The 25,423-nt window shown below is 37.5% G+C and overlaps 1 protein-coding gene across 3 annotated transcripts in view; it reads left to right on the top strand.

The window, feature by feature from the left end:
- bach2b (BTB and CNC homology 1, basic leucine zipper transcription factor 2b) overlaps positions 1-25,423 on the top strand; it is a 96,510-nt gene that overhangs the window by 9,592 nt on the left and 61,495 nt on the right. The window contains exon 2 of one of the 3 annotated variants that reach the window (XM_008398477.2): positions 7,825-7,960. The exons of 1 other annotated variant lie outside the window; for it this stretch is intronic. In XM_008398477.2, the coding sequence (XP_008396699.1) occupies positions 7,922-7,960 (39 nt within the window). In that variant the 5' untranslated portion in view covers positions 7,825-7,921. Of the gene's footprint in view, positions 1-7,763; positions 7,961-25,423 lie in introns of all 3 variants that reach the window. One more of the 3 variants, XM_008398476.2, reaches the window with a different exon arrangement.

Below are 25,423 nucleotides of genomic sequence, written 5' to 3'. Positions count from 1 at the left end.
TATAGTTAATAGCCATTAGTTAATAACCATTTAGTTAATAACTAAATGGTTTTGTGGAATAAAATTAGAAGAATGAGGAAATAGGCTATTTATCAGAGATCCTGACCAAAGTTTATAAATAATTTTAAAGTGTTTTTCTGACACTTGTCAAATCAATCACAACATGCGATCACTAAAAAAAAGTACTAAATTCTCCTTCGGGGGTTTCTATGGAAGTAAATTAAATGCAAGTGAAGTTAAGGCTAATTGACGAAAATGTTCCTATACATTTAAAAAATTATTTTTATTTTTAGAACAAGAAGGAAACCTGCAACTTTTGTGTGAGTTTTTAAAAATATTAAAAATGTGACTTTTCTAGAGCAACCTGGAATTTATATTGATCATGTTAGGTTGTTACCTTCTGTTTTTAATCAACTTCTGTCTTAATTATTATATATTTACAGAATTTTCTTTTCACTTATGGTACTAAGATGGTTTCATTGTTTTCATAACCATGAGGTGGAGTCATGTTAAAATAATAAACTGCTAGTTTTAGGATTTATTTTTTTTATACTTTGACATCAGAGAGTGGTATTAGTTAAAGACCCCCAGTCTTCTTCTATCTGCAGTTGTTTCACAGAGGCAGTCATTTTCAAGAAATCAAGCCAGGCTAATGTCTTTCAAATAATTACATTATTAATGCAATTATTCCTCAGGATTGCTGAGATTATTCACATTAAACAGGGTTGTGGTTCCCAGAGTTGCCGTATGTCAGGCAAACACTTCCAGATTAGAGCCGTTCTCTGCTGTGTGTCCAGGTTTACACTCATGTTATCATGGGGAAAACCAAAAGCCAGCAAAAGCTTTCTTTTTAATCCTTTGTCGTTGATATCAATGTTCTGTTGAGCTGCTGAGTCATGTGTGAAACAAGAGATGAGTCTGACCATCACATCACTTTAACCTAATCACACACACAGCTCTTTCACAGCTCTACAATCAGCTATTTCACTCATTTCGATGGCGGCTGGGTATTTTAATAAAGCGAAACAGAAGAACTCCAGTGTTGCTGTGAGGTTATGCTTTACAATCCACATGAAGAACAATTTCACCCTCACACTACTATAATCTTTAATAACATCACTCTATTTTTAAGTTTAAGAATAAGTTTAAAATTACATCTTACTACTGACATGGCTTTGAAATAGAATCATTATAAATAAATGAATAAAGTAAAATTCCATAAACATTTGAACTCCTTGAATAAATTGACACAATCAGGCAAACCACCAGAACTCGTTCTGTCACCAATGAAGAACGTATTCAGTGGAAGGGTGTTGATTCAGAGCTAAATCCAGATATTGGATTTAAAATAGTAAACACTTCATGTTTAAAACATTAATCTGGCTTCAAGAGGCTTTGCAGAACCAATACATGATTTTTTATTTTATTTTTTTTGCCGAAATCTGTAACTGTTTGTCACAACAGATGAAAAGTTCACAGTCCTGTCTTCTCAGTGGAATACGCCCCAAAAATGTTACATTACCTCACTATTAAATGAGGTGATCATCCTCATTTCAAAGGATGATCACCTTTGAAATGTGATACAGTATATTTTATGTAATAACAGATTTTAGATATTTAAATAGGACTCACATATTTACCCACTATTAAACTTTTTCCTTTAAAAGTTCCTATTCATTTAAAAGATTAGGAACTCACCTATTAGTGTTTCTCCTACCCTGCAATTTAAGATACAAACAAACATATATATGTGGGTTTTTCAAATTATTTTTAGGAAGTAGCACTTTATTTTTATTTCTTCAAGACCCAAATATTTTGTATATCTCTGTTTTATGTACACAACATGAAAATAGTTTAGGTAATTATGTGATTCATTGGTGTGTGTTAAACTGTGTGAGCCTCATACTGCTGTTTAATCATTGCTCCACGTCTTCTGCCCTGTGAGTGTCTGGGGCAGAGAGGCACTGAATGAAGGAATCAGCTGGTAAAGAAAACCCCGGCACCCCATGCCAATTCACCTGAGTGTTCACTTGAAGAACATGATGCTTTACATTATTAAAATAATGTGAAGTAATAACATCATTAAAGTGTTATTACTTTGTTTAAAATGTTCTGACCATGGTGAGAGTGCTTGTAATATTTTTTTCTATTATCATTCCAAATATCCTTAGTTATTTGTTTGTTTGTTTTTATTGAGGCTGCACAGTGGCGCAGTTGGTAGAGCTGTTGCCTTGCAGCAAGAAGGTTCTGGGTTAGATTCCCGGCCCCGGTCTTTCTGCATGGAGTTTGCATGTTCTCCCTGTGCGTGCGTGGGTTTTCTCCGGGTACTCCGGTTTCCTCCCACAGTCCAAAAACATGACTGTCAGGTTAATTGGCCTCTCCAAATTGCCCCTAGGTGTGAGTGTGTGTGTGCATGGTTGTGTGTCTCTGTGTTGCCCTGCGACAGACTGGCAACCTGTCTGGGGTGAACCCCGCCTCTCGCCCGAAACGTTAGCTGGGGATGGGCACCAGCAACCCTCCCAACCCCATTAAGGGACAAAGGTGCAAAAAAATGGATGGATGGATGTTTTTATTGAAGGTTGAACAAAGCGTTACATTTATCTTTGCTTTTATATAATGATGAAGAGAATTGCTGTTGAAATGTTGATTTGAGCCTTTAATGGCAGAGAGGGAGCCGACGAAAGCGCTGTAGGTCAGAAACATCTCCTTCTGTTGTTGGGAAATTTTGTAGCATTCTGTTTTTCTTCTCTTGCCTGTAAATAAGATACTAAATATACATAAAATGTTATGCAGACAAATGGAAMTAAAAAAAATATATAATTTTTTGCAGATAAAGTGTACAATCAAGCACGACTGAACACTTAGATCTGAAGGCATCCGGCTCTATTTGTTTTTGACAAACTGGAACTTTGAAAGCTGTTTGTGCTGCTTTTGTCAGTTAGAGGGCTTCCTGCTGCTTCAGCCGAGTCTCTCTTATCACCCCTGCTATGTTTGCACCTGACAGCAGATGGGTATTAGCCAATGGTCAATAAAGTTTGAGTTTCTTAAAATAAAGACGTCTGATTGAAAAGTGATAGTTTCAACGCGGTTTTCTCCACTTCTGCACAAGCAGGGGAAAGCTGCCGTGTTTTTTCCTCTGAAGTGTGAGATCATATCCTTCTATATGGCTCTCTTTTGTTCTGCTCACTGACATCGCAGAGAGAACAATGAAACAGTAAGATGCTTGTCAGTAATGGTGCAATCATCAGTACATTCTTGCTTTTGCAGAGAAATTTGTTTAATATTTATTTACTACATAATTATGTGTAATAAAATAATATATACATATTATTAATATGTAATAAATAATATATATTTATTACACATAAAATAATATTATTTATTACACATAAATAATATTTATGTGTTTTGAACAAAATTTTGAATAAATGTAATTTTAGTATTCAATTTATTCAAAGGACATAATTAAATACATAGTTATGTATTTCATTATCTGTGTGTGTTCGTTTGTGTGTGTTTGTGTGTGTGTGTGCATGTGTGTATGTGCGTGTGTGTGTTAACTAAACCTGTAACATTGTACAGATTAATTCCACACAGAATGATGATTTCCCGCCTTTAATTCTTATGAAGGTAATTTTTTGCTGAGCAATGAAAACTTGATGTTTAAGATTAAAATGAGTCTTGGTTCTTGATTAAAATTTTTAATCTGGATTTCCAATTAATTATTCACAATGAATCCCATTTTAATCTAAAATTATATGTATGCAAAATAAGGAACATTCTCTTTTTGCTGAAAACGTTTTGCTGCTACATTATTGAATAAAGAAACAAATGAGCTCAACAGCAAATATAATTATTGTTTTTAATCAGTTCTGATCTGCTCCATCAGATGGGATCAGATTCTCTCTATTCAGCAGAGGCTCTGAGAGCAGAGTTTTAGGAGCTCCTGGTCCTTCATGGAGTTTCTTTAGAAATGTGACTGTTGACGTTAGCATTGTGGACGTCTGTGCTGATGTTACATGTTTAGCATTGAGATGCTATTTCAGGCTGGAATAGCTTCGTTGACAGACTAACTTCTTTTTGCACAACTTGAAGATAACAGTAGATAACAGCGTCCCATCAGGTTGTTTTTTGAAGCAGATATGCTGCTGTTTGATGGTGTTGCTTGTGTGTCAGGTTTATACACAAATTCAAAGTTTCTGCTTGGAAGATTTGTAGGTGGAAAARATGTGATTAATTGAGTTAAAAGTTTGAACGTGTTAGGATCTATGTTTGAATTAATCAAATTAAGTTAAGCTTTATTAGAATATTACATCACACCAATAAAAAATGTTTTTAACACAGAAATACAGACTTAGTGAAAAGTATGTTTAAAACCCACAATATGCAATGTGTAGCAGTCTAACAAAAAAGTCTTCTCATCAGTGATGTTGTTGCACCAGTGGAGTGTAAAACAACAAAGCATGTTGAGTGTGTGGTTTGGTAAAGAAGTGCAGCTGTACAAGAGAAGAAGAGAGTTGCAGGGAAAGAAGGGGGGGGGCATCCTGTGAGACTAGCACAGGTGGTTGGGGTGGAGAGGTGGTTGTGGGGGGAGTTGGCTTAGTGGTGGGTGGGAATGAGGAGGCTGTGGGCGTGGAAGAGCAGTAATGAGCCCACTTCCTGCACCGAGCCCCTCGCAGCACTGTAAACCCGTAAGCTCACAACAAGATCAGCAGGATTTGCTGCCTGTGGGTTTTTACCATTTTCAACACGCAGCCCCACGTTCTCTCAGATCAACTTTTCCTCTTGATTTTCTGTCTAAGCATAAAACAATAAAGCAATAAGGAGAAAAAGAAATTATTTTACAACAAGATGAGTGGATTTCATGTATGAGGGATTTAAATTTGGGAAAGGTTCTGGTCTGTTTCCTAGTTTTTCTTTAACTAAAGTGAACCAAGACACTGAGTCTCACTAGGAACATGTGAAGTGAACCTCTGGGTTGAAGCCCAAACCGTAATGTCACAAAAAAGTCATGAATGAGATGGCAACATTTTATACAATCTGTTGTTTTAAAAATGGATGGAGGCATAATAAAAATGGATAACGGATCTATAATCTTTAATCAGTTATAATAATTTGCTGGTTCCCAAAAACTGCTTTAAAAATATCATATACTTATATTTTTCCACTTTAAACATGCCAGTCTTTGGAAATTACTTCAACCTGAAATATTCATGCTATATGTAATTGTATTTTTGGTGGTTTTGACACTTAAAAGTAAAAAAAAATCATGTATGTTTAATAAATTTGACAATTTCAAAAATACATTTTGGAAATTATGTATAAATAAATTAAATTTAATATTTTGCTTATTAAAATCAAAATGTCTTAGTGATTGGCAGCTGGATTGAGTTTAATACATCATTATTTTTTTCAGTAGTTTCAGATTTTAAAGAACTCACACTGAAGCTCTGAAGAAAACAAGCATTAAACTGGTTGTTGGTTTGGTTGTGAGACGAGTGATGCAGGTCAAATTATTTTTTTAAAGTAGAAATAGGCTCAATACACTTTTAGATCCATTTACTGATTTGATTGCACTTTTATTGCCTTTTACTTATTTAGCTTTTATTTAGTGTCTCTTCCTAATGTTTGCCTTGCAGAAAAATAATTAAAAAAAAACTTTTCCAATGTTGATAAAGTCATTTAGTTGTTTTGCTCCTGCTTGGTTAGAAAAATGTGGTCCAGTATAACCAGAGAAAAGGTCATGGATGAATGGTGGCAGTGGACTAGCTATCACAGAGAATTATTAAATTTTTCATTTCATTCACTCAATAATGAATATGAAGAGTTTATATAACAACTAAAAGATATGAACAAAAATGATGAGCAACAGAAAAAGTTGTCCATTGAGTACTCCACCAGATATGCCCCCTTCCCCCAGAGCCCCACTGCCCCCACCCCAAACAAGGACCAGCAGATAGACAACAGATGGGGAACAAAACAATCAATCAATCAATCAATCAATCAATCAATCAATCAATCAATCAATCAATCAATCAATCATACAAACAAAATTTGACAGTTGTTATTTCTGGAGTGAACTTTGAAGATCCAACAAACAGAATGGAGAAGGTGGAGAAAACTAAGGATTCTATGACTTAGTCAGCTGGGGCAGTTTCCCCTTCTGGTACAACATGCTGAACACGTGCTGCTGTGTTCAGCTAGCTGCCTAGCCAGTGGTATCAAGGACAGATGGAGAAAGGTCAAGCAGGCTCAGCCATCTAAGGTCCTCTGTTGATGTTAAGCCACTGCTGAGTTCCACATCAGTGTCAGAACAGCTCTGTGTGGACACCTGTCTGCTTCTTCCTCTGACCTTTACAACCTTTTCATATTTGATCTGAAATTGAAAATGACACCACATCACAACTGGTCTCCTCATGATTGGTTCTTAGCATTCAAGCAGCTTGGAAGCATTCCAGCTAATCGACAGCTAATGTGTGAGAGCGGTACCTCCTTTTTCTTCTTGTTTTAGTTTAATCTTTTCCCTGGTTTCTCTTTCTTCTTTCAACAAATGCTGCAGAAATGCAGCACATCAGCTGATTTGTTATTGGAACTGAGTAAACTGGGATTATCAGCTTTTACTTGTAAAAAATTATCAACAGTCAGTTTGAAAAGCCAGACTGGAAAAAATCATTTTTAAAAACAATGCATGCATGAATTGTATTTCTCTGAAAAATACAAAACATAATTAATAAAATGATAAATCTGATCTCTTTTAAACTATGCTGTATATTTTTATATTAAACGTAAAAAACATAAACTGATATTTATAGCGTTTTCATCCTCCGTACTAAGGATTTATTTATACAGTTTAAAATGTTTTAAACAAGTTTGATCTTTTTGCAGTTTTGTTAAAATGTCAGGTATTTCAGGTACAGAATTATTTTGTTAAAAATATTTCTATTCCAAAAATATAACTTGTAAGATGCAGTGTGTGTGTGTGTGTGTGTTTTTGTTTGTTTGTTTGCAATACATTTTAGATACATTTAAATAACATTATTTTCCTTGAGCATTGCTCTATCTAAATTATTTAACATTTTATTTTGAGTTTTATGTGTTATTATTTTTAAATACTTAATAAATAGCTAAAATCAGAAAACTGTGCTGCCAAATGTGGGAAAGTTTTATTTTATAATGAATTCAAAGCTTTTGTTTAAAACATATTATTTTAAAATACAAATGCAAGGATCATGTGTTTGTAATTTCTGCCGTTAACAAAAATAGGCTAATTAGATGAGCTTCAAAAAGTTAATATAATAAGAAGGAAAGAAAAAAAGAAAACGAGGAAGAGAAGGAAGGAAGGAAAAAGTCTGGCATGTTTTAGTGCAAAAAAAATCTCACAGTATTTACTGCAGTTCAGTTTTCCATCTATAACTCAACAAACATTTTTTAACTGATATATTTTACCCTGAAGAAAAAACAATTCTGCTTTATTTTAGTCACCCAGTTAAAGAAAAGCTAAAGTTTTTTTTTACTTTTTTGCTCTTATTTTTACTCTTGAAAGGAAGTGAGTTGTATTTATTCCTTTTTTTGCCACATTTATGCATTTGCAGGTTAATTCTGATTCTGTCGGATATTTTTTACTCTGTTTTTAATAAAAAACAACAATTACCCCCTCCCCCCGACACCCTCCAGTCGACACTGTGTCTTTTTGAGTTGCCTAATGTGATGGGAAGTGTTCTTGTAAAATGTCTGACTTGAGCGTGGTGCACATGTTTGCGCAGCTTTCATGTGACAAGGGACGAGTAACTGTGGATGATAGGAGGGTCTGTGTTGGTGCTGCAGGGCCGCCCTCCCCACGCCGTGCCGAGCTGCCAATCATCTGTCCCACCTTGCATCTTTCTGACTGACAGTGATGTGTCCTCACGCTGCTCGTGGATAAATGATCACTAATCAGCCCCCGAAGATGAAGGACAAGTCTGTAAGTAAAACAAACACTTTCTATGCTTCACAAGGTTTGTTTCTACATGTCAAAACCTGATTTGTTTCTTTGGCAGGAAGGCTGTTTTTTCCTGTTGTGGTTAGGCTGTTTGAAGGCGAGGCAAACATTTGTCATGCTGACAAAACACAAACAAAAACTGTGCTACTGCTGCACACGTCTTCATTAGTGTTGAATAGATCTTCTTTATTCACATAGCAGTAAAATTTCCCATGACTTTTATACTGTTAGATGTTTACACAAATGTGTTGATGGGAGAGAACCATTTTTAAATCAAATCACATCAGATAAAGTCGCCGGAAAAGAATCAAGCCCACCTCCATGTTGTTAACGACGGCAGAAACTACATTGCTCAAAACTATTGAATACTTGGCAATGTGTGCGTTTCCATTTATAACTAACTGTTGCAAAGGAAATAAAGCTTCCTTGTCTGACTTCCTTTGCAGGTGCTATAGCACAGGCTGTATAATAGTTAATTTTTAATGATAATTCATCCACAGCTTTCTCTGCTCTGCCTGTGCGGTTGTTTGAACATGTCTCATAATAATGAGCTCTGTAATACCAGTCCTACAGTTTCACCCTGTCTGTCAGAAGAGACATTCAAGCAGATCTTGTTAAGCCTTTAAAAGAGAAAGTACCATTCTTTGGTGATCTTCTGTGGAAGCGTTCACATGTTCTCTTTGCTACACAAAGTGAGGACTACTTTTTTCTTCATAGTTTTCAAATAAACAGCAGGTGTATGTGTGTGTGTGTGTGTGTGTGTGTGTGTGTGTGTGCGTGCGTGCGTGTGTGTGTTGTGATGCTGGTGAGCCATGGTTTGTGGTACAGTGGAAGTTGTAAAGATTAAGTGCAGTAGCAGAACCAGAAGTTGTGAGAGTGCCCGGAGCACATGGAGCAGTTGGTGTCTGTGGATCCCGCTCTGACACCTGCTCAGTCTCTGCTTCTTTTTACATTAAAGTTTATTAAGAGCAGATGAAATGTATGTTTTTGTTTTTGCTTCTGCCAAAAATTCTACTCATTATTAAATATCTGGAAAGGAGATAGGGAGCTATTGCTATTTGGGTCAGAACAGCACATTGTTGCCGTCAGCAGCAGGTGATGGTATGATTGGGTAAACAGACCAATGCTGGGAAATGGGTTCTTAAAAATCTTAAACTTTAAGGGAATGTAAAAATACCAGACTGAGCTTTAAGACTCAGTTTCATTTTCAGTATCTAGGTTTTGTTGTGATTATTAATTTTCTATATTTTGTACTAATATTTTAGGAATTTCCAAAGAAAACAAAGAACATTGCAGAGAACCTAAAATATTCTCTTCATGATACTGTCATAAAACAGTGTTTGTAGTCAGAGGTTTCTTCAGATTTGTTGTAACACTGATCACTATAGGAGCGTCTTCCTGCTTACAGCCAACAGCTCTTCAACTCTGTGCAGAAGAGACCCTGAGTCAATACTTCCAATAAACCATCATTTCCTACAGCTACATGTTTGGGGAATACAGTCTGGAAAAAAAAAGAAAAGTCCACTGCCCTGAACCCCACTGGGAACCTCCTGGTTATTCCACCAAATACTGATTTCTGAACTCTTCCTGAGTGAAAACATTAGTATTGTTGTTTCTAAATGAATATTAACTTGTTTTCTTTACATTATTTGAGGTCTGAAAGCAAATTTGACCATTTCTCATTTTCTGCAAATAAATACAAATTGTTTTGCTTGGAATTTCGGAGACATGTTGTCAGTAGTTCATAGAATAAAATAATAAAGTTCATTTACTCAAACATATACCTGTAAAGAGTAAAATCAGAGATTTTTCCCCCAGAGCTGTGTCTGCACCAGCTTTGCACAAATAGAGACAGAAATGTTTCCTTATTCGTCTCAGGTCATGTCTGAACTTGAATTTTCAAATTGCAGATCACAGTTTAATTTAGGTCTGGACTGCTGACTGCTGTGATCTGAACCACTCTATGGTAGCATTCGCCATATAATAATCTAAATTTAAGTCTAGATTTATTTTTGTTGTTGCTGCAAATGAACTTTAAAAGACTGAAAAGTGTCTTAAAGAATTATTCAAGCAGTGGAAATGAAGGGAATGTAACGTTTGTTGACAAACGTATTTCAAGTGTCATTACACTTTTCATGTACAGACATTGTCAAGTTTTGTCAGGTTTGGTTTGCTGTGCGATTCCCCACCAGAACAGACATATTCAAAAACATTTTAATGTTATTAAAAAGCCCAATTATCTTACCACTAAGCAAAACACATTATTTAAATTAATTACTCACTGATGGATGTTTGAAAGCCTTCACTTCTGTTAATTATGATTTTCCACTTACAGCTAATGGAAACATGACATTTAACATGAGAATATGGCATCAAAACAATAGAAAATCAAAAAGTTTAAAAAAACAGAAATGTGGGCTTAGTGAAAAGTATGTTTAATAACTCCTTATGGGCTGTTTTTTCAAAAGGTATTTTTAACCTGACAAACGAGACTGATTGAGACATATCTTTGTTATCACTCTACAACAATCTAATTTATTGAATATGAGGTAATATTCATGTGTCTTACAGCAGTATATATCCACACCAAACACAGATTAAAGTCCCCAACATTTTGAAGGTCACAGAAAGAGTTGGACAATTTTTTCCCTGTTCTGTATGATTTTATCATAGCTGCGATAACCTCTTCACATGTAAACAATATCTGGTAAACAATATCTGGATCTATCATTCTGTAAATACAGATTGTGATAAAACATTGATTAAACAAGACCATTTTTTTCTGCTACATGCTTCTTGTGTGTCCAATGATGCTGCTGCTGTATCTCTGGCATAGACGTTTTGATGATTTATATAGATAACTCACACTTTATTATGAAACACCTGGCATTTTTGCACCAAACTGCGTTGATTGCTACCCTTTTTTTTTTTGAGCCAATTTTAAGAGTTGCTCTTAAATTTTTTACCTGAAGTGGTACTTAGGTTGATGCTTTTATAAGAATCAAGTAGTGTTTGGCTCTGTTCTAAGTTGTGTTTGATCATTTCTGAAATGGAGCTTGTTTTCTGGATGTAGGAGTTGATTTAGTTTATTATTTGGTACAGTTCAGCATCAGCAGTCAAACATTTAATTTCAAACTTGTCGCTGTGTTCGCCACACAGCAACAGACTCCATAACATATAGAGTTTTACTCATGTGGATCCAATAAAGAACAGCTAAAGCCCCGCCTCCTCCTGTCTTTGTAAAAACATGGAAGGAATGCAGCTCTGACTCAGCAGGTGTTTCACAGCAGACATTTTGGCTTGTCACCACAGGAAAGGCACATTTGTTTCTCATGACACAGAATGTATCTGCATTCCTTCCACTTGAGATAGCCTCACAGTGCTGATGTGTAGCTTGGAACACATTGCAACACTTTGGAACATGGCCATCAGAAAAACAAAATACTCTTCAACTCTTCAATACTCCTCCTGAACCAAATGTCAATCAGGACAACGCTCCTAATCCAGTTTACTCAGTGATACCCTCAAATAGGAATTTACCTCTGAACTCCAGATAAATCATCATACAGCTTGAATTTCCTTATATTTGAAGGCTAGCATGTCTGTGGAAAAGAGGGGAAAGAGTTGTTTTAATTTTGGACAGAAGCATATCAGTTTGTTACACACTGTGGAGGGATGCACTAAAAGTGAAATTGAAAACACTTTTATATCAGATTTTAGATGATGTCCATGTGAAACACATTATATTCTGCGTAAAGAGCAGGAGCTGTAAGGGATTCGTGAGCTGCCTGCCTTCAAATCCAGACACAGTTTCATTATTTACACATGACCCATGTCTGAAAGTTTAAGAGCTATTCCTTGTTGCCTGGGTTAATACGAGGCCCCTCTGAAGTATCTGCGTTCAACTGTAAGAGCCTATCTGCTTCCCATAATGCACCAGCCCATCTCCTGCCTGGTGCAGGCAGTGAAAGAGGCCATTGTTCCTGTCACTGTGAGGCATATTGCATACACTTATTACACAGAGTGGGAGAAATGATTCCCATTATACCTCTGGAATGTCTTTGAATCAATCAGTCTATATGGATAAATGCTCTTTCATACAGAGTTTAATCTATAAATTCATCATTTAAAAAAGTTTCTGGCTCCATGTTTCAGAGAAAAGAACAGAGGAGTGTTCTCTATGGTATAAAATAATTTGGTATAAACAGAATTGTGACTTTTTGTAAGCTAAAGGGTAATAACTTAACGCTAGTGTTCTAGCATTCCATCTTTAGTGTGAGTAAAAACCACATGCAACCTTCTCTCTTTTGCAAAAAAAGAAATAATAAAAAAGCTTTGATTATCTCTCCCTGTAATTCTCCTCTCACACTGATCTGGATGATGTGTCGCTAACATCAGCTGGAAAAGCTTGCAGCTCCTCTCATGGATTTTTCCAGCATGATGTAATGTTCTGCTGATTCTCCAGTTATAATGCCATGTGCAGTGACATTCAAAACTAAAGAAATATCCTGCACTTTAAAAAGTGAATTCTCTCAACTCAGGCAGATCATTTATGCTTCACAGACCACACAAACCCTTTCAGCCCCCAAAACATGGCATTGTGTGCTTTTACATACGTGAGAACATTTGACTGTCCATGTTCTCAGGTTACAGGCACATACATTCTGTACAAAAATAAGGCTGATCCATTTGTGGAACAAAATAATCTATCCAGAGCAAAGTCACTGAGCCAAGAGAGACACAACAACTACTAGAGGTGTAAACGAAGAACCTGGTGCACCGATCATGAAACACAGCCTTATCCGTCAGTGGTGAATCTATTTTTACCCTGGCTGTATCACATATCATGTATTGCTCCTTTGTTCAGAGCTGTGGGATATTTCGAGATACTCTGATAGATCTCAGATAGTGCAGGAGTCAATGAGATGTGGAACCTCTCCACGACAGTTGATATCTGTAAGGTGAGGTGAGGTAAAACCCAAACTGCCATTGACCTCATTTGGAAATGTTCTCTTCTATTCTAGATTTTCACCAGGCCAATGGTTCTTACTCTGTTAAAGCAACAGGGTTGGAAATTTGCAGTGTCACCATATGGATATGGGTCACCTTGTAATGAAATGGTCTGCAATGCAGGCCTGTTATGTTGGTTTCATATAAAACCAACAGTCCTCTCCAAAAGTGCTATATAAAACATGAATCCTTAACATCCTTTTAAATAACTATAAGCCCAAGTAAATATACCAAGCTGTTGAAACAAGAAGTAGAAAAGCAGTACAATGGGTGTGGCGGTGGAGTAGGGGCAGAGCGTGTGACCCATGTATGGAGGCATCAGTCCTCAACATGGCCGTCACAGGTTGGAGTTCTGACCCAATGACCTTTGCCATATGTCTCCTCTCACAGCCTTCCTCTTGACTCAATGTGAAGAAAAGGCCACTAGAGCCAAAAACATCCTTCAAAAAAAAGAAGGGTAGTGCATTCAATTTTGTTTGCATTAAAAAAAAGTTAGTCTCTTGATTTTGCCTCATAAACCTTCAACATTTGTAGACATATGAGGAGCTTAACAGTTGTTGTGTTCAAAGATTGCTACTGCTGAGTTGTTGGTTTCTGCAGCTCCTCCACGGTTTCCATGATGCTCCCATCCTGGGCCTATCAGTTTACATGGACCTTCCTGTGTTGGAAGGTGGTCAATGGTGGGAATGATTTATCTTTGTGGACAGAATTATATACGGCGTTTACATCTCAACACGATTAAACTTACAGCATCAGATTGTTGCTATGGTAACAAAACAATCTAACTCTGAGTATTGTTCTTTGAATTTTTACAAAGTAAACTTGCCAGCTCCTTAAAATCTTAAATTTAAATGTTAATCAATTTAAATAGTTTAATTTATGTATACTGAAACCATTAAATCAAATTCAGCAGCATTCATAATCTCAATAAATAAATGTTGCATTTATATATCTGTGGTCTGTGTTAAAATATTAGCATTTATGGGGCCCTGAAGGCCAGGGTGGCCTGACTTACTTTGGATTAAACAGAACTGCAAATAATTGATATTCTTTTTAAATGTATTTTTTGATTTGTTGTTTTTAAGACTAGTTGTGGATTTAAATAGCATTTTGGTGATGTTTTCCCAAAACATATAATTACACTGTAGTATTTTTACTTTTCCTGTCTACTTAGCATCTTTAGTACAAAAACACGGTGGACCGCCGGCATACCGCCTCGGCATATCGAAGCTTAGCAAGTTTTCTGGGGGAAACCCTGCCTGGGATATTGTTTTAGAACTTGTCTCTGCTTTAGATCCCTCCCTCCATTTGTCAGTATCCTGTCTGCTGTGTTGCTTTTTCTCTGAGGTCAGAAACAAATAAGCATTTGTTTCTGCATTTATATCAAGATAATATTAAACCCAGGTGAACCCTGAAGACAGTTCCTCAGCTTGCATTTTATTTGCGATCACCAGAGGTTTGAATTAGTCTTTACTCTTATGTTAACCTCCTACCTAACAGTTAGGCACTATGTTGTTTATTTCTTTGTCACATAAAATCCCAGTGCCATGCAAAGTTTTTGGTTGCAATAAACTGAGAAAGGAGATGATTATTTCTGTAAACCATGTTGCTGGTTAGTACAAACCAAAAGACAGAGAAGAATTCTGCAGGCTCACCCAAACTCAAGCTACTGCTTTAATAGCATTCATAGGCAAATGTACGTTCTTCTTTGTTTCACTTCTACCATCTCAGTGATGCAGCTCCAGAATGAGCAGAATGAGAATGACAGCAGCAGCAGTGCTTATTATCCCATTCAGAAAGACACTTGGAAAGTGATTTGTTGAGTTTAGAGAGTAGAAGCCCGCAGACTCCCCTCATGCTGGGTTTGTTTGGGTTGGGCTCTGATCCTCCTTTCCAGTCAGTTTCTGTGCAACTGTTTTCCTCTGATTCTTACGCAGTTATGAATGTGGTGGGGGAATGTGCGTGGGGTGAGGCAACAAAGGATCATATAGCACAGGAATTCACGCTGTGTTGGGTCATCTTGGATTTTTTTCCTCCGTTCACCATTTCTACCCCTGCTGGGCATAGAGAAGGAGTTGTTTGCTAGTGAAACCCTGTTCTCCCTGGGCTCTGAACACAAGCATTTTTCAAGTGTTGAAGAACTGGAAATTATGCGCTGTTTTCTTGGTAGAAGCGCCGCAGAGTCCATTCATTCACTTCTCAAGGGTCGCTTTGGCTTTTATTTTGAGCCAGAATCCATCAGGGACGATAAGCCAAGGGCTGCATTCCAGGTCTTTTCAACAAAGTCAGTCTTCTCCTACTCTGTCAAGTGTAAACTCTGCACAGCCCCTTACTCAGTGCCCAAGGTTTGTTGAGTCATGTGAGATCATGTACACAGAAACACAGGAGAGGTGGGGGCAGCTACTGTGGCCAGCTTGGTAGTGGGTGGAGTTGAAGACGAGGGGAAGCAAGAGAACTAAAAGTCACAGGCCAGCAGACATGAGAACATGCTGCTGCTAGCTTTGTATAAGGTAATGTCTATCTAGCATGTTGGGTGGGACGGGTCCACTGATTTATTTTAATACACTTACAGCTCTGCCAGTGGGGGAAGGGATGTGGAGTCTGCCAGTTCATCTGAGGCCCGCTGTCACACCTCGGATAGGACAGGACTTATTAGTTGACAAACTCACCACAGAGGGATAAAAAACGCGTCAAAAGAGGCAAGTTTGGTTCCAAGTTCAGACTTTTCATCTGCGTGATGTGGATTGTTGTTAACTCTGCTGGGTCTAAGCCAGGCAACTTCCTGTTACACATGCATGTTTGGAGTGCATTTCCTCGCAGTAAGGCTTAGATTTAGCATTCCAGTCTGTTTAGTATTGCAGTGATATGGAATAAGGAGCATGGAGTTGGGAATGTGGGCTTGATTTCTCTGATTTGTCCAAAAAAACAATAAGAGATCAGTTCCTAAAAGGCGTTATTCTGACACAATACCCTGTGAATATTCTCGTGTTGTGTTTATGTTACTCTGTGCTTCATTCAAACCAGCACCTGCTTTACGTTACACACATTCCCAGCTGGTACATGTGTAATCTGTGCACCAAGACAGAGGAAGACAGCGGGGGCACAATGATAGTAACTTTCATCATCGAGTTTAGCTGAAGAAGAAAGAGGAGAAGTTGGAGCTGTAAAAGATAACCTCCTGCCTCATGCAGTTAGGCTGGCAGACAGGAGAAATCCCATCCAACTCCTCTGACTCTGGTCATTCTGGGAGAAGAAAAAGAGCAAATCAAAAATAAAACTGATACATTAAATCACACCAGTTTAACTGATTAATAAAATGAGGATAAAGCCATCTGAGCTTGTAGAAAGCAGCACTAAAATACAAAAGCAATACATGCTGTTGTATTGCTTATATGCACCTGAATTTTCATAATAATGCCCACAGATGTTAGATAGAAATGTACGCTTTAAGACACATTTTTCAAAAAACTCCACAATAATTCATACTTTTTGACAAGTAATGTTATCCAAGGGAAAATATATTTCATTATTAAATTTAAAAAAACTAGCATTCACAGAAACTACTAAAAGCACTTCATCATATGTAAGAAAGTTTGATTGGTTTGCTTGTGAATGACCAAATGTAGATTAAGGAGGGTCTGAGCTCAAGGGAAAGGAGCTTTGGTGAAGTGGAGGTTAATGCCTCTGCAGAGTTCTCCACTTCGCTCTGTGTGGAGCTGCATTGTCCCTCAGTGTGCTGCTCCTGCAACGGACAGGCAGCCGGTACTCGATGTTTCCCACACATACACACACCTCCAACATGCACTCCGGAGCCCCAGCACCCCACTGAACGTCCCCATCAAACAGTCGATGCATGCAGATTCCCACTCAAGACTGACAAGATCCCAGAGGAAGGGGGGAAAACAGCTTTCTTCAATTTTGGGTTGAATCCAAAAGAATAATCTGAACAAAGGTGAAAGAACTGAAACTTTACTTTTTTTCTTTTGTTTAGCTTAGCCATAAAAATACAAACATATTTAAAACTACCCAGTAAATGTGTACAAGTTGGGGTCATTGTTTTGTTGGCTATTTTCTATTCTGCATTCCTGCTCTGAGGCCTAGTCACCATGGAAACCATTATGTGGGGCAACTGGTAGTGGAAAAACTTTAGAAACCTTCTTGGAATATAGTAATAGCTCCAAAGTTCACCCCCAACCACCTCCTCTCTCTACTCACCTTCAACCTCTCACTCACCATTGTCTTACAGCTAGTTAGGATTTCAGGCCACAGCACTGGAATGTTGAACCCTAAGTTCATTTCACAAAAGCAACATTCTCTGGATCCTTTAAATTCTTACTTTAGTCAACAACAAGAGATGCAGGATTTTTTGATGCAGAAAATCAATTTGATGCTATGCTGAAAACTCTCTGATGTAGCAAAAACCTTGCAGGACAAAAAATATTTTGCTGAGACACAAACTTTGCAGAGGAAGTGTTGCTGATTCAGATTAAATCAAATTGTCAGGGTGAAGTATTACCTTATTGCTCACAACTTATTTCCATGTGGAATTATTGCTGACAAAATAAGTACATCAACTGAAAATATTCAGCATCTTGCCATTATTCAAAGTTTTTCTTCTTTTTCTGCTTTGCAGCTCTGTGTGCCAAATTTGTTTGCAGAAAATAAGACTTCCCAGAGATCCACTCAGCCACCTGGCTGAGATGATTAGCATAGCTGAACCCCATAGTTCCTTGGCCAGATTCTGTATTGCTTTAATTGTGCATCAATATAAACACACGTGTCAGTCACATTTACTGCAGGAGATATTTTGTGTGTAACATGTCTGAATAGGAGCATGAAAGGCGCTGTGCTGTGTGGGGGATCCCATCTCATTCTGTAGCACTCTTAGGATGTCTTTGTTTGTGAATTAAGGTGGGTGATAATTTCCGTTTAATCTTGAGCACAAAAAGTGGATGAAGCACACAGCGGTCTGTACCCCACCCCCACCTGCTTTCAATGATGGCAGAGGGTCTGGAAATATTGACACACAAAGCAAAGAGCAGCCCTGAAAACCCAGGAATCCCCCTGAGAAGACACTGGGAGGGAGGGTGAGGTGGACCCTTGGAATGTACTCCGAGGAGTTAGTCACTTATTTACAAGTTGAACTCGGTGAACCCTGCCTGACTCAGCCACTTCCACCCAGGCCAGTCTGGCTTACCTCTCCCTCCCACTTGTCCCTCTGTTTTGTTCTTTACCCAGGCCTGAGGCTCCCCATTTGCTCGCCCTGCCCTTCCATCCCCTTATTGACAGGCATGTCACATTCATGCCCCTCATTGGGCGGATTCTTAACCTATGCTTGCAGCAGCCTAATCCAGCCCCCACATAACCCCAGTCACCCCATTGCTCTCCATGAGCTGCAAGAGTTGAGGTCATGAGTTTGGAACTAGTAGCAAAACAAATGTCAGTGGGAAGTTGCGATGCCATGAAGTAAAGCCAGGGAAGCAAGTATTGTTCACACATTTCCCTCTGTGATAACATCAAGCAGTTTGTGGAGGAATTTTGACAGTTTCCAAAAAGTACAGACTGATTTTCTTGTTAAGGCTTCAGGATTACTTCTGCTGTATGCTTATTTTTCTGCTTACGCCCAAGATAACACATGAGCCCATCTGTTATTAGACAACATCCTCTAAGTCTGGTTGGTTGTTGTGAACTCATCCCAAAGATCAAAAAGAACACACTTTCAGGGATTTTTGACTGCTTTGTGTTAAAAGTGACAGAAATAAAAGGTCAGAAGCTGACATGCTAATGGCAGTGTTTCTGACTCATTCTTAAAGCCTCCTGTTTGCTCTTAATTTCTTCTCTTATTAGTCATAGAAGAGGTCAGAGTTTGTCTTTAAAAGCAAACTTTTACTAAATACTTTTTTATTAAAATTTTATTTGTTAAATCTCTGAAAAGTTTTTTTTTTAAATAAATAATTAGAGAAGAATTTTACTTTATTGAATCTGTAGCAGCCTGCAAATAACTTGATGTTTTAGATTAGGAGCATAACTTCTCTAAGGTCAGGTTCAATAATTCTAAAACTCAAATTGTAAATCTGAGTTTTAACATAACCAACTAGTTAAAGTTAGCTAAATTTTACATAAAGTTCACTAAAAATCAGATTGCCTCATTCAGATGAATGTATTTGAACAGATTTTCTCAGTTAAAAGCCTCCTTTATGAGACACAATTAAATCATGATCTGTTTTAAAAAGTAATAAGACTATTGATTAGTCATTACTCCCTTAAAATGTAACTTAGTTACTCAACTGATTACTTATTTTCAAAAGTAACTAAGTTAATGAAATATGAAATTATTTTGTTAGTCATATAAAAATTATGTATATATTTTTTGTAAAAAATAAAAGTCTCAAATATAAATGTCAAGTACCCCAGTAGTTCTTAGCTACAAGTGCCGAACACATTACTAACATATTATTGCTATCTGTAGAATATAATATAATAAAAATAGCTGTTATTGTCTCACAGAGGAGAAATAAATTGGAGTAGAGAAAGAAAATTAAGGGGAAAAGTATCATACTGTAGATTAAAAAATTGGATTTGAGTTACTTTGGCAGAAGCAGAAATCCTCTTCTGCACCATTAAATATAACATTTAACCCAGTGGTTCTTAACCTGGGTTCGATCGAACCCCAGGGGTTCGATGAGTCGGTGTCAGGGGTTCGGCGGAGCCTCTGCCGTGGAGGTAAAGACACACTTGTGTAAAGTCGTGATGACACCCCGCGTCATCACTTGCTGCAGAGGATCACGTTACATTGCTTAGCCAATCAGTGCTGCGGAGGAGGAGCACTGATTGAAGGAGTTCCACTCTCAGCATGAATTTGAACTTGTGTCTTTAATTACTTCAGCAAAACTCACAGTTTTTACTAGCTTTCAGTAGCTTTCAGTGTACTTCTAAATCTGCTGCTTCGTTGCATCTTTTCGGGGTTGCTACTGCCTCTAGTGGCGTGGGGGTGCTAACACAACTAATAAAATTACATTACTAAATCGGAATACCACAAAGTCTTTATTATTTAGTATACATTTTTCATTCTCTTAAGAATGTATAGCTAATTAAATTATCTAAACAAGACCTTAAAGTGGTTCCAGTTTCTCTCGATGGCCAACCTGTTGAAACTGTAGCACATTTATACCTTGGGTCGTTCCTGGACAGTCAGCTCAACTTTGCTGAAAACACTGACTATATTTTGAAGAACTGTTTTCAGAGACTACCTTTTAAGAAGACTTAGTGATCATGGGGTGACCCAACTAGACCCTAGTTGGGTCACCCCTATGTCTTGAATTTGGAGGGGGAAAAAAATCATATTTTATTTATCACTACAGAAGGGTTCAGTGAATGCGCATATGAAACTGGTGGGTTCGGTACCTCAAAAAAGGTTAAGAACCACTGATTTAATGCAACACACTAAATGTAAACAACAGTCAACTATAAGCATTAACAAAGGAACATGGTTAACCAAGGAAGGGGGTGTACTGTACTGTCCTTGTCATAGAGGTTATACAAATGTGTTTTCTTTTTTTATCTTCTTATGCTCTTTCCTTTGGTTTGTTGTTTTGTTGTATTTCCTTCTATTTCATGTAAAGCATGTTGAATTGCCTGGTTACTGAAAATGTCCTATATAAATAAAATTATCGTACCTTGTATACATTATAATTTCTGTGTTCAAATGAAAGGTTTAACCCTTTCATTCATTTTGCCCAGGTCCCCCTTGAAAATGAGATCTGGATCTCAATGGGGTTTTCTGGTTAAACAGGACTGTGGTTAAATAAAGGAAATAAAAAAAATGTTTTAAAAAAATTAGATAACTTTAATCTGACTACTAATTTTGACAAAGTAATGCTTCAGATTACCAGTTGATGACAAAAGCAGTCAGACTACAGTAATGTGCTTCCAGAATTTTGGTGTTTTCATTACCGAAGACAACGCCAACATAAACCAAGATTCTGAACATCTGAAACACAGAGTTCATGCATGAAACTTAAGTTTATTTTTCTAAAAACTGAATAAACTTCAGCCATAAATCATGCTAATATTAATTTATATTCAGTTTCAGTTCCTTGTAGTTTCATTGACATGCTTGTGTCATATGTGTTGGTTAAAAATAGCACATGTGTGAAGTGAAACAGTGCTTTAAACTTGAGTGTCCAGTTGTTTCTAAGGACCAGAGTGTAGTACCTCTCCTCTATGCAATTGGTTTTTTACAGTTTGAGGGAGGATCCATTACAATATGTGGGGCCAGCACATGTCTCACCAAGACTTATCTACCAGTTTTAGTCTTGTATACATCAGTAGTTCAATGGCAGAAAGATGGGAATGATTCATCTCTTTGCAACAATGCCATCACACATCATATGTTAATCTGGCCCAACAGATTTGAAGTAAAATGCCATCCTGCCTGCCATTGCAAAATTAGTCACAGTCACATCGTAATTTTGTAATTTGCAGCCATAAATTAGGTTACACGAAACTGACTCTGTGGCTTTTGTGGCCATTAACTTTGCATATTCTCCTTGTTTTTCTTTTCCATATAAAGTACTCTTGGTCCAGTTGTGTCTGCCAGAGGTTCCTTCTGGTTAAACAGGACTGTGTGCGCAAAGTCAACAATTAATTGAATCAGTTTTACTCTCTTACATAAACAACTGTTTATCATTTGACCTTCTATGTTTAACTGAGTTTGTACTGTCATAATTTGACTGAACTGGATTGGATCTTAATATGGCTGCATGTTTGGATTGCACTAGAATTAGCAAAGACCACTTTTATATTTCCTACTTTATACTAAGACAAAGATCATTTGAATTAATCATCCTGTGATAATAATACTAAACCCTAATTGTTGATGCTTCCCACTCCTGACAGCATGGTGGTGACATTTTCTATTTTAACTCATTCTCCACTGTTCCACTTTCCCTCTATGCTGTGTTCATGCTTCAAAATAGGATTACACACAGTTATTGTGTTATGGCGGCCCCTTGGTACCTTGGCCTCAATTCTGTTTGTGGTAATCATTGGACAGGACATTAAGGTGTCGTTGTGAAGTGAAGGGTCTTGGGTTTGAAAGCCTGAGGGTCCCATTCACACTTTTTGCTGTTGGTAAAACAGCATAAAGCTGCACTAGAAYAGTCTACAACTATGTGAAGTTACCGGGGTGAGAGTTAGCTCCTCTGAGTCTCCTGACAGAAACAGACTGGTCACTAGTCTGTCTCTGCACCAAGTCGACGAGTTGAAGTAGGGTGGGGTGGGAGATCCAGACATCTGCAGCAGTCTTTCTATATTCCAGTATTCTCCTGTGGTCATGTGATGTGAATCCTGATATAAGTAATGAGGTCCTGAATACAAATGGCTGAAATGACCTTTGTCCAAAGGATGACTGGGCTATGCTTGACCCATAGGGTGAGGAGTTCTGTCCTCTGATGGAACCTTGAAGTAGAGCCACTCCTCATCAGTTGCCGGATTTGAGATCTGATCAGAGTACCTCCTCAGCTCCCCTCTTTGAATGTCTTCCAGCCTTGAGGAGAACCTAGAAATGATCCAGAACCTGTTGGAAGGACTACTAGCCTGATATAAGGTTGCGTCACTGGTTTGGGATGTCCTGAACCTGGTAGGAACCATAACTAGCTCTCCAGTATGCAGTGTACAAAGGCTTATTTTGTACAGTTTAACCAATTAATTAATTGATGTAAAATTAATTAGTTGTAACTATTTGTTCATTAGAAAGTTTTATTTTTGGGCCATTTCTATTTGTGGGGTTCTGAGCGTCTACAAAAAGACAGTGATGAGTCAATTTTGACTTCATTACAATAAAGATCATAAAATGTTGAGAAAAAGTTTGTAATGGTTCAAAATAGAAGTTTTTAACATAATTTCCTAATGTAAATCAATTGGATTAATTTATTCCACTTCTCTGCAACTTTATTTGTTTTAAAACTGTCGCCTCAGTAATGTGTTTATGTGAAAATTATGCCAGTGATGGTTTGACGGCTTGGACTTAGTGGCATGCCTGTTGTTAGTTTGGAAATTTACCAACCTTTTTTCTTGAAAGCTTGGTGATTCAAAGAGTCCCTCTGTAGTTTAAAGCCAGACTACCAGCTTCCGTCTTTCTGGCCCACATTGCTATGTTCAAGTATTACAATCAGGGAAATATACCACATGTAAAACTTAAAAGTTGCTGATATTGTGGGAAACTCAATCAAATCAGTGGAGTGTGGTGTGTCTCAGTGGAGATGAAATGTAAGTAGTGCAATGTGCAAACAAAGCTCAACTAAGAAAAGGTAACAGCATATTTGTGCAGGAGAGCAGAGCGGGTCTAAAGAGTTAGGGTCTTGTCTGGGACACGACACCAGAACCTTTTTTTAAGAGACCCCAGAAAAAATACTTTCATTCTTTAGTTTCATAACCTATGAACATTCTTGTGCTGTTTCAATTACAGCAGAAAGGCAAACATTAGTCAGTTTAACTGTAAAATATAGTGGAGTATCAAAATTCAAAATACAGCAGAATGTAGAAGATATCAGGTGAATAGATCCTGAGAAGCAGGCTGAAAGATGTAAAACATTTGTTCAATTTAGTCCTGCTGTAAGATGGACAGGTTACCTCTGTCAAAACTAAGTTGTTAGTGTAACAGTGCAGCTTTTACTGACATGTCCTCTCTCAGGCACTTTCCGTTTGTGCGGATCCGACTTTTTTCTCTCCTGCTGTGGCAGTTCATAGTTCTGGTCCTGTGGTGGAAAGTCACTGCCATTGCCTGCAGTAACGGAGAAAKACATCACTTTCAGTTCACTCAGCATTCATCTGATATAAATGTGCAGAGTGACAGTTTTTGAAAGCAGCACCATCTGGAAATGAAACATGTTCCGTGGGACAGTTAGGGACAGGTGTGCTGCTCTGGCTCCAGCTCCACCTGTGATAAAACTTACCTTGTCTTCGCTCGAGGCGGGTTATCAGGCAAGGAGGGCTTCTAGGATAGCTGTGGACTAACAATGCAGAGAAACCATACAGATACAAGCTGAGTGTATCCATCAAACGTTGCTTTACAGTTTCTATAAAAACTATTCAACCCCTGGGGTGTACTACACTTCTTATTGCCTTTACAATTCAGTCATAATCAACAAAATTTTATTTCTTACAAAACAAAATACAAAAATATTTCTTGATTTTAAAGTGAAAATGGATTTCTACAAAAATACTAACAAATAAAAGCGCTTAACATAAAATAGGTAATTTAAAGTGACTGACCTAATTCAACAGATATCCATTCCACTCCCCATGAGTGGAATGGATATCACCTGACTGCAGCGAGTGTGTGTCCAGTGTTTGTAGTATAAAGACAGCAGTGTATGGAAGGTCCACTCACTGGGTAGTTAGTATTCCTGGATATTACAGCATCAAGACTAAAGAGAAGCTAATCAGAGAAAAACATATTGAAAAGTATGTCTAAGCCTGCCTTGATCTGGCCATTCTAGCAACCTGAGTGACCATGAAGAAGGAGACTATAAAGGTCACCTGGTCACCATGACTACACTTCAGTTTCAAACTGAGATGGAGGAACTCTGTGGAAAACTGTGGCCCTTATGCTGACCAAACAGTTTAGATGTGTAGTAGTCTGAGGCTATGTAAACGTCTGTCTTTAAAGGAAGAGAAAAATCTGTAAAACATTTTCCGTCTCTTAATCTTCCCTTTAGCTAAAAACCTTTTGGTATTCCAAGCTGACCACATTTTGCCTGATCTAATGTCAGACAGTGAGAGAATAACAAAAACACTGGGTGTTTTTAACAGTATATATACAGTATACATATATGTATGTTATGCTGTTCTGTTGTGTCTTTAATTTAATGTAAATTGTAAGTTTGGATGTGATATAAGATTTAATATTAACTAACCACATTTTTATGTCAATGTTGATGCATTAGCGCAATGAATCTGAAAATTTTAAAGTGTTAATATTGCATAATACAGATTAACTGAGGTACCTATTTTGACCTTAAAGCCTCTCTTCCAGGAGGATTCCCTAGTTCACAGCAGTGTGTTGTGGACTTGATAGATGGAGTGTGACGAACAGCAGTGAAAGACGAAATGTTTCCATGGCAACAGACAGCAACAAAAGTCGATTTTCTACTTTCATGTGTTGCGTTGCTAGCCCAGGTGTGAACATCTTTGTGTGCAAGCTCAAAATTTCTTATGCACAAATTATTCTGGTCGCTTGGCTGGATGAGGACAAGCAACTGTCACCTCTTTGCTCAAGTTCAACTGGAAATGAATGGAGAGGGACATTTTTAAGTCAATTTTTAAAACAAAATTCCTTCCTTAAAGCCTCCCTGAATATAAAAATCTGGAAAACTGAGACTCTTCTGACCTTCTGACATGTTTGGATTGAGATAATAAAACAATTTATATATA

Source organism: Poecilia reticulata, linkage group LG21 (assembly GCF_000633615.1).
Source record: "Poecilia reticulata strain Guanapo linkage group LG21, Guppy_female_1.0+MT, whole genome shotgun sequence".
Taxonomy (NCBI): Eukaryota; Metazoa; Chordata; class Actinopteri; order Cyprinodontiformes; family Poeciliidae; genus Poecilia; species Poecilia reticulata.
Note: the sequence above shows the minus strand (reverse complement) of the source record. Positions and strands in the feature narration are given on the sequence as shown.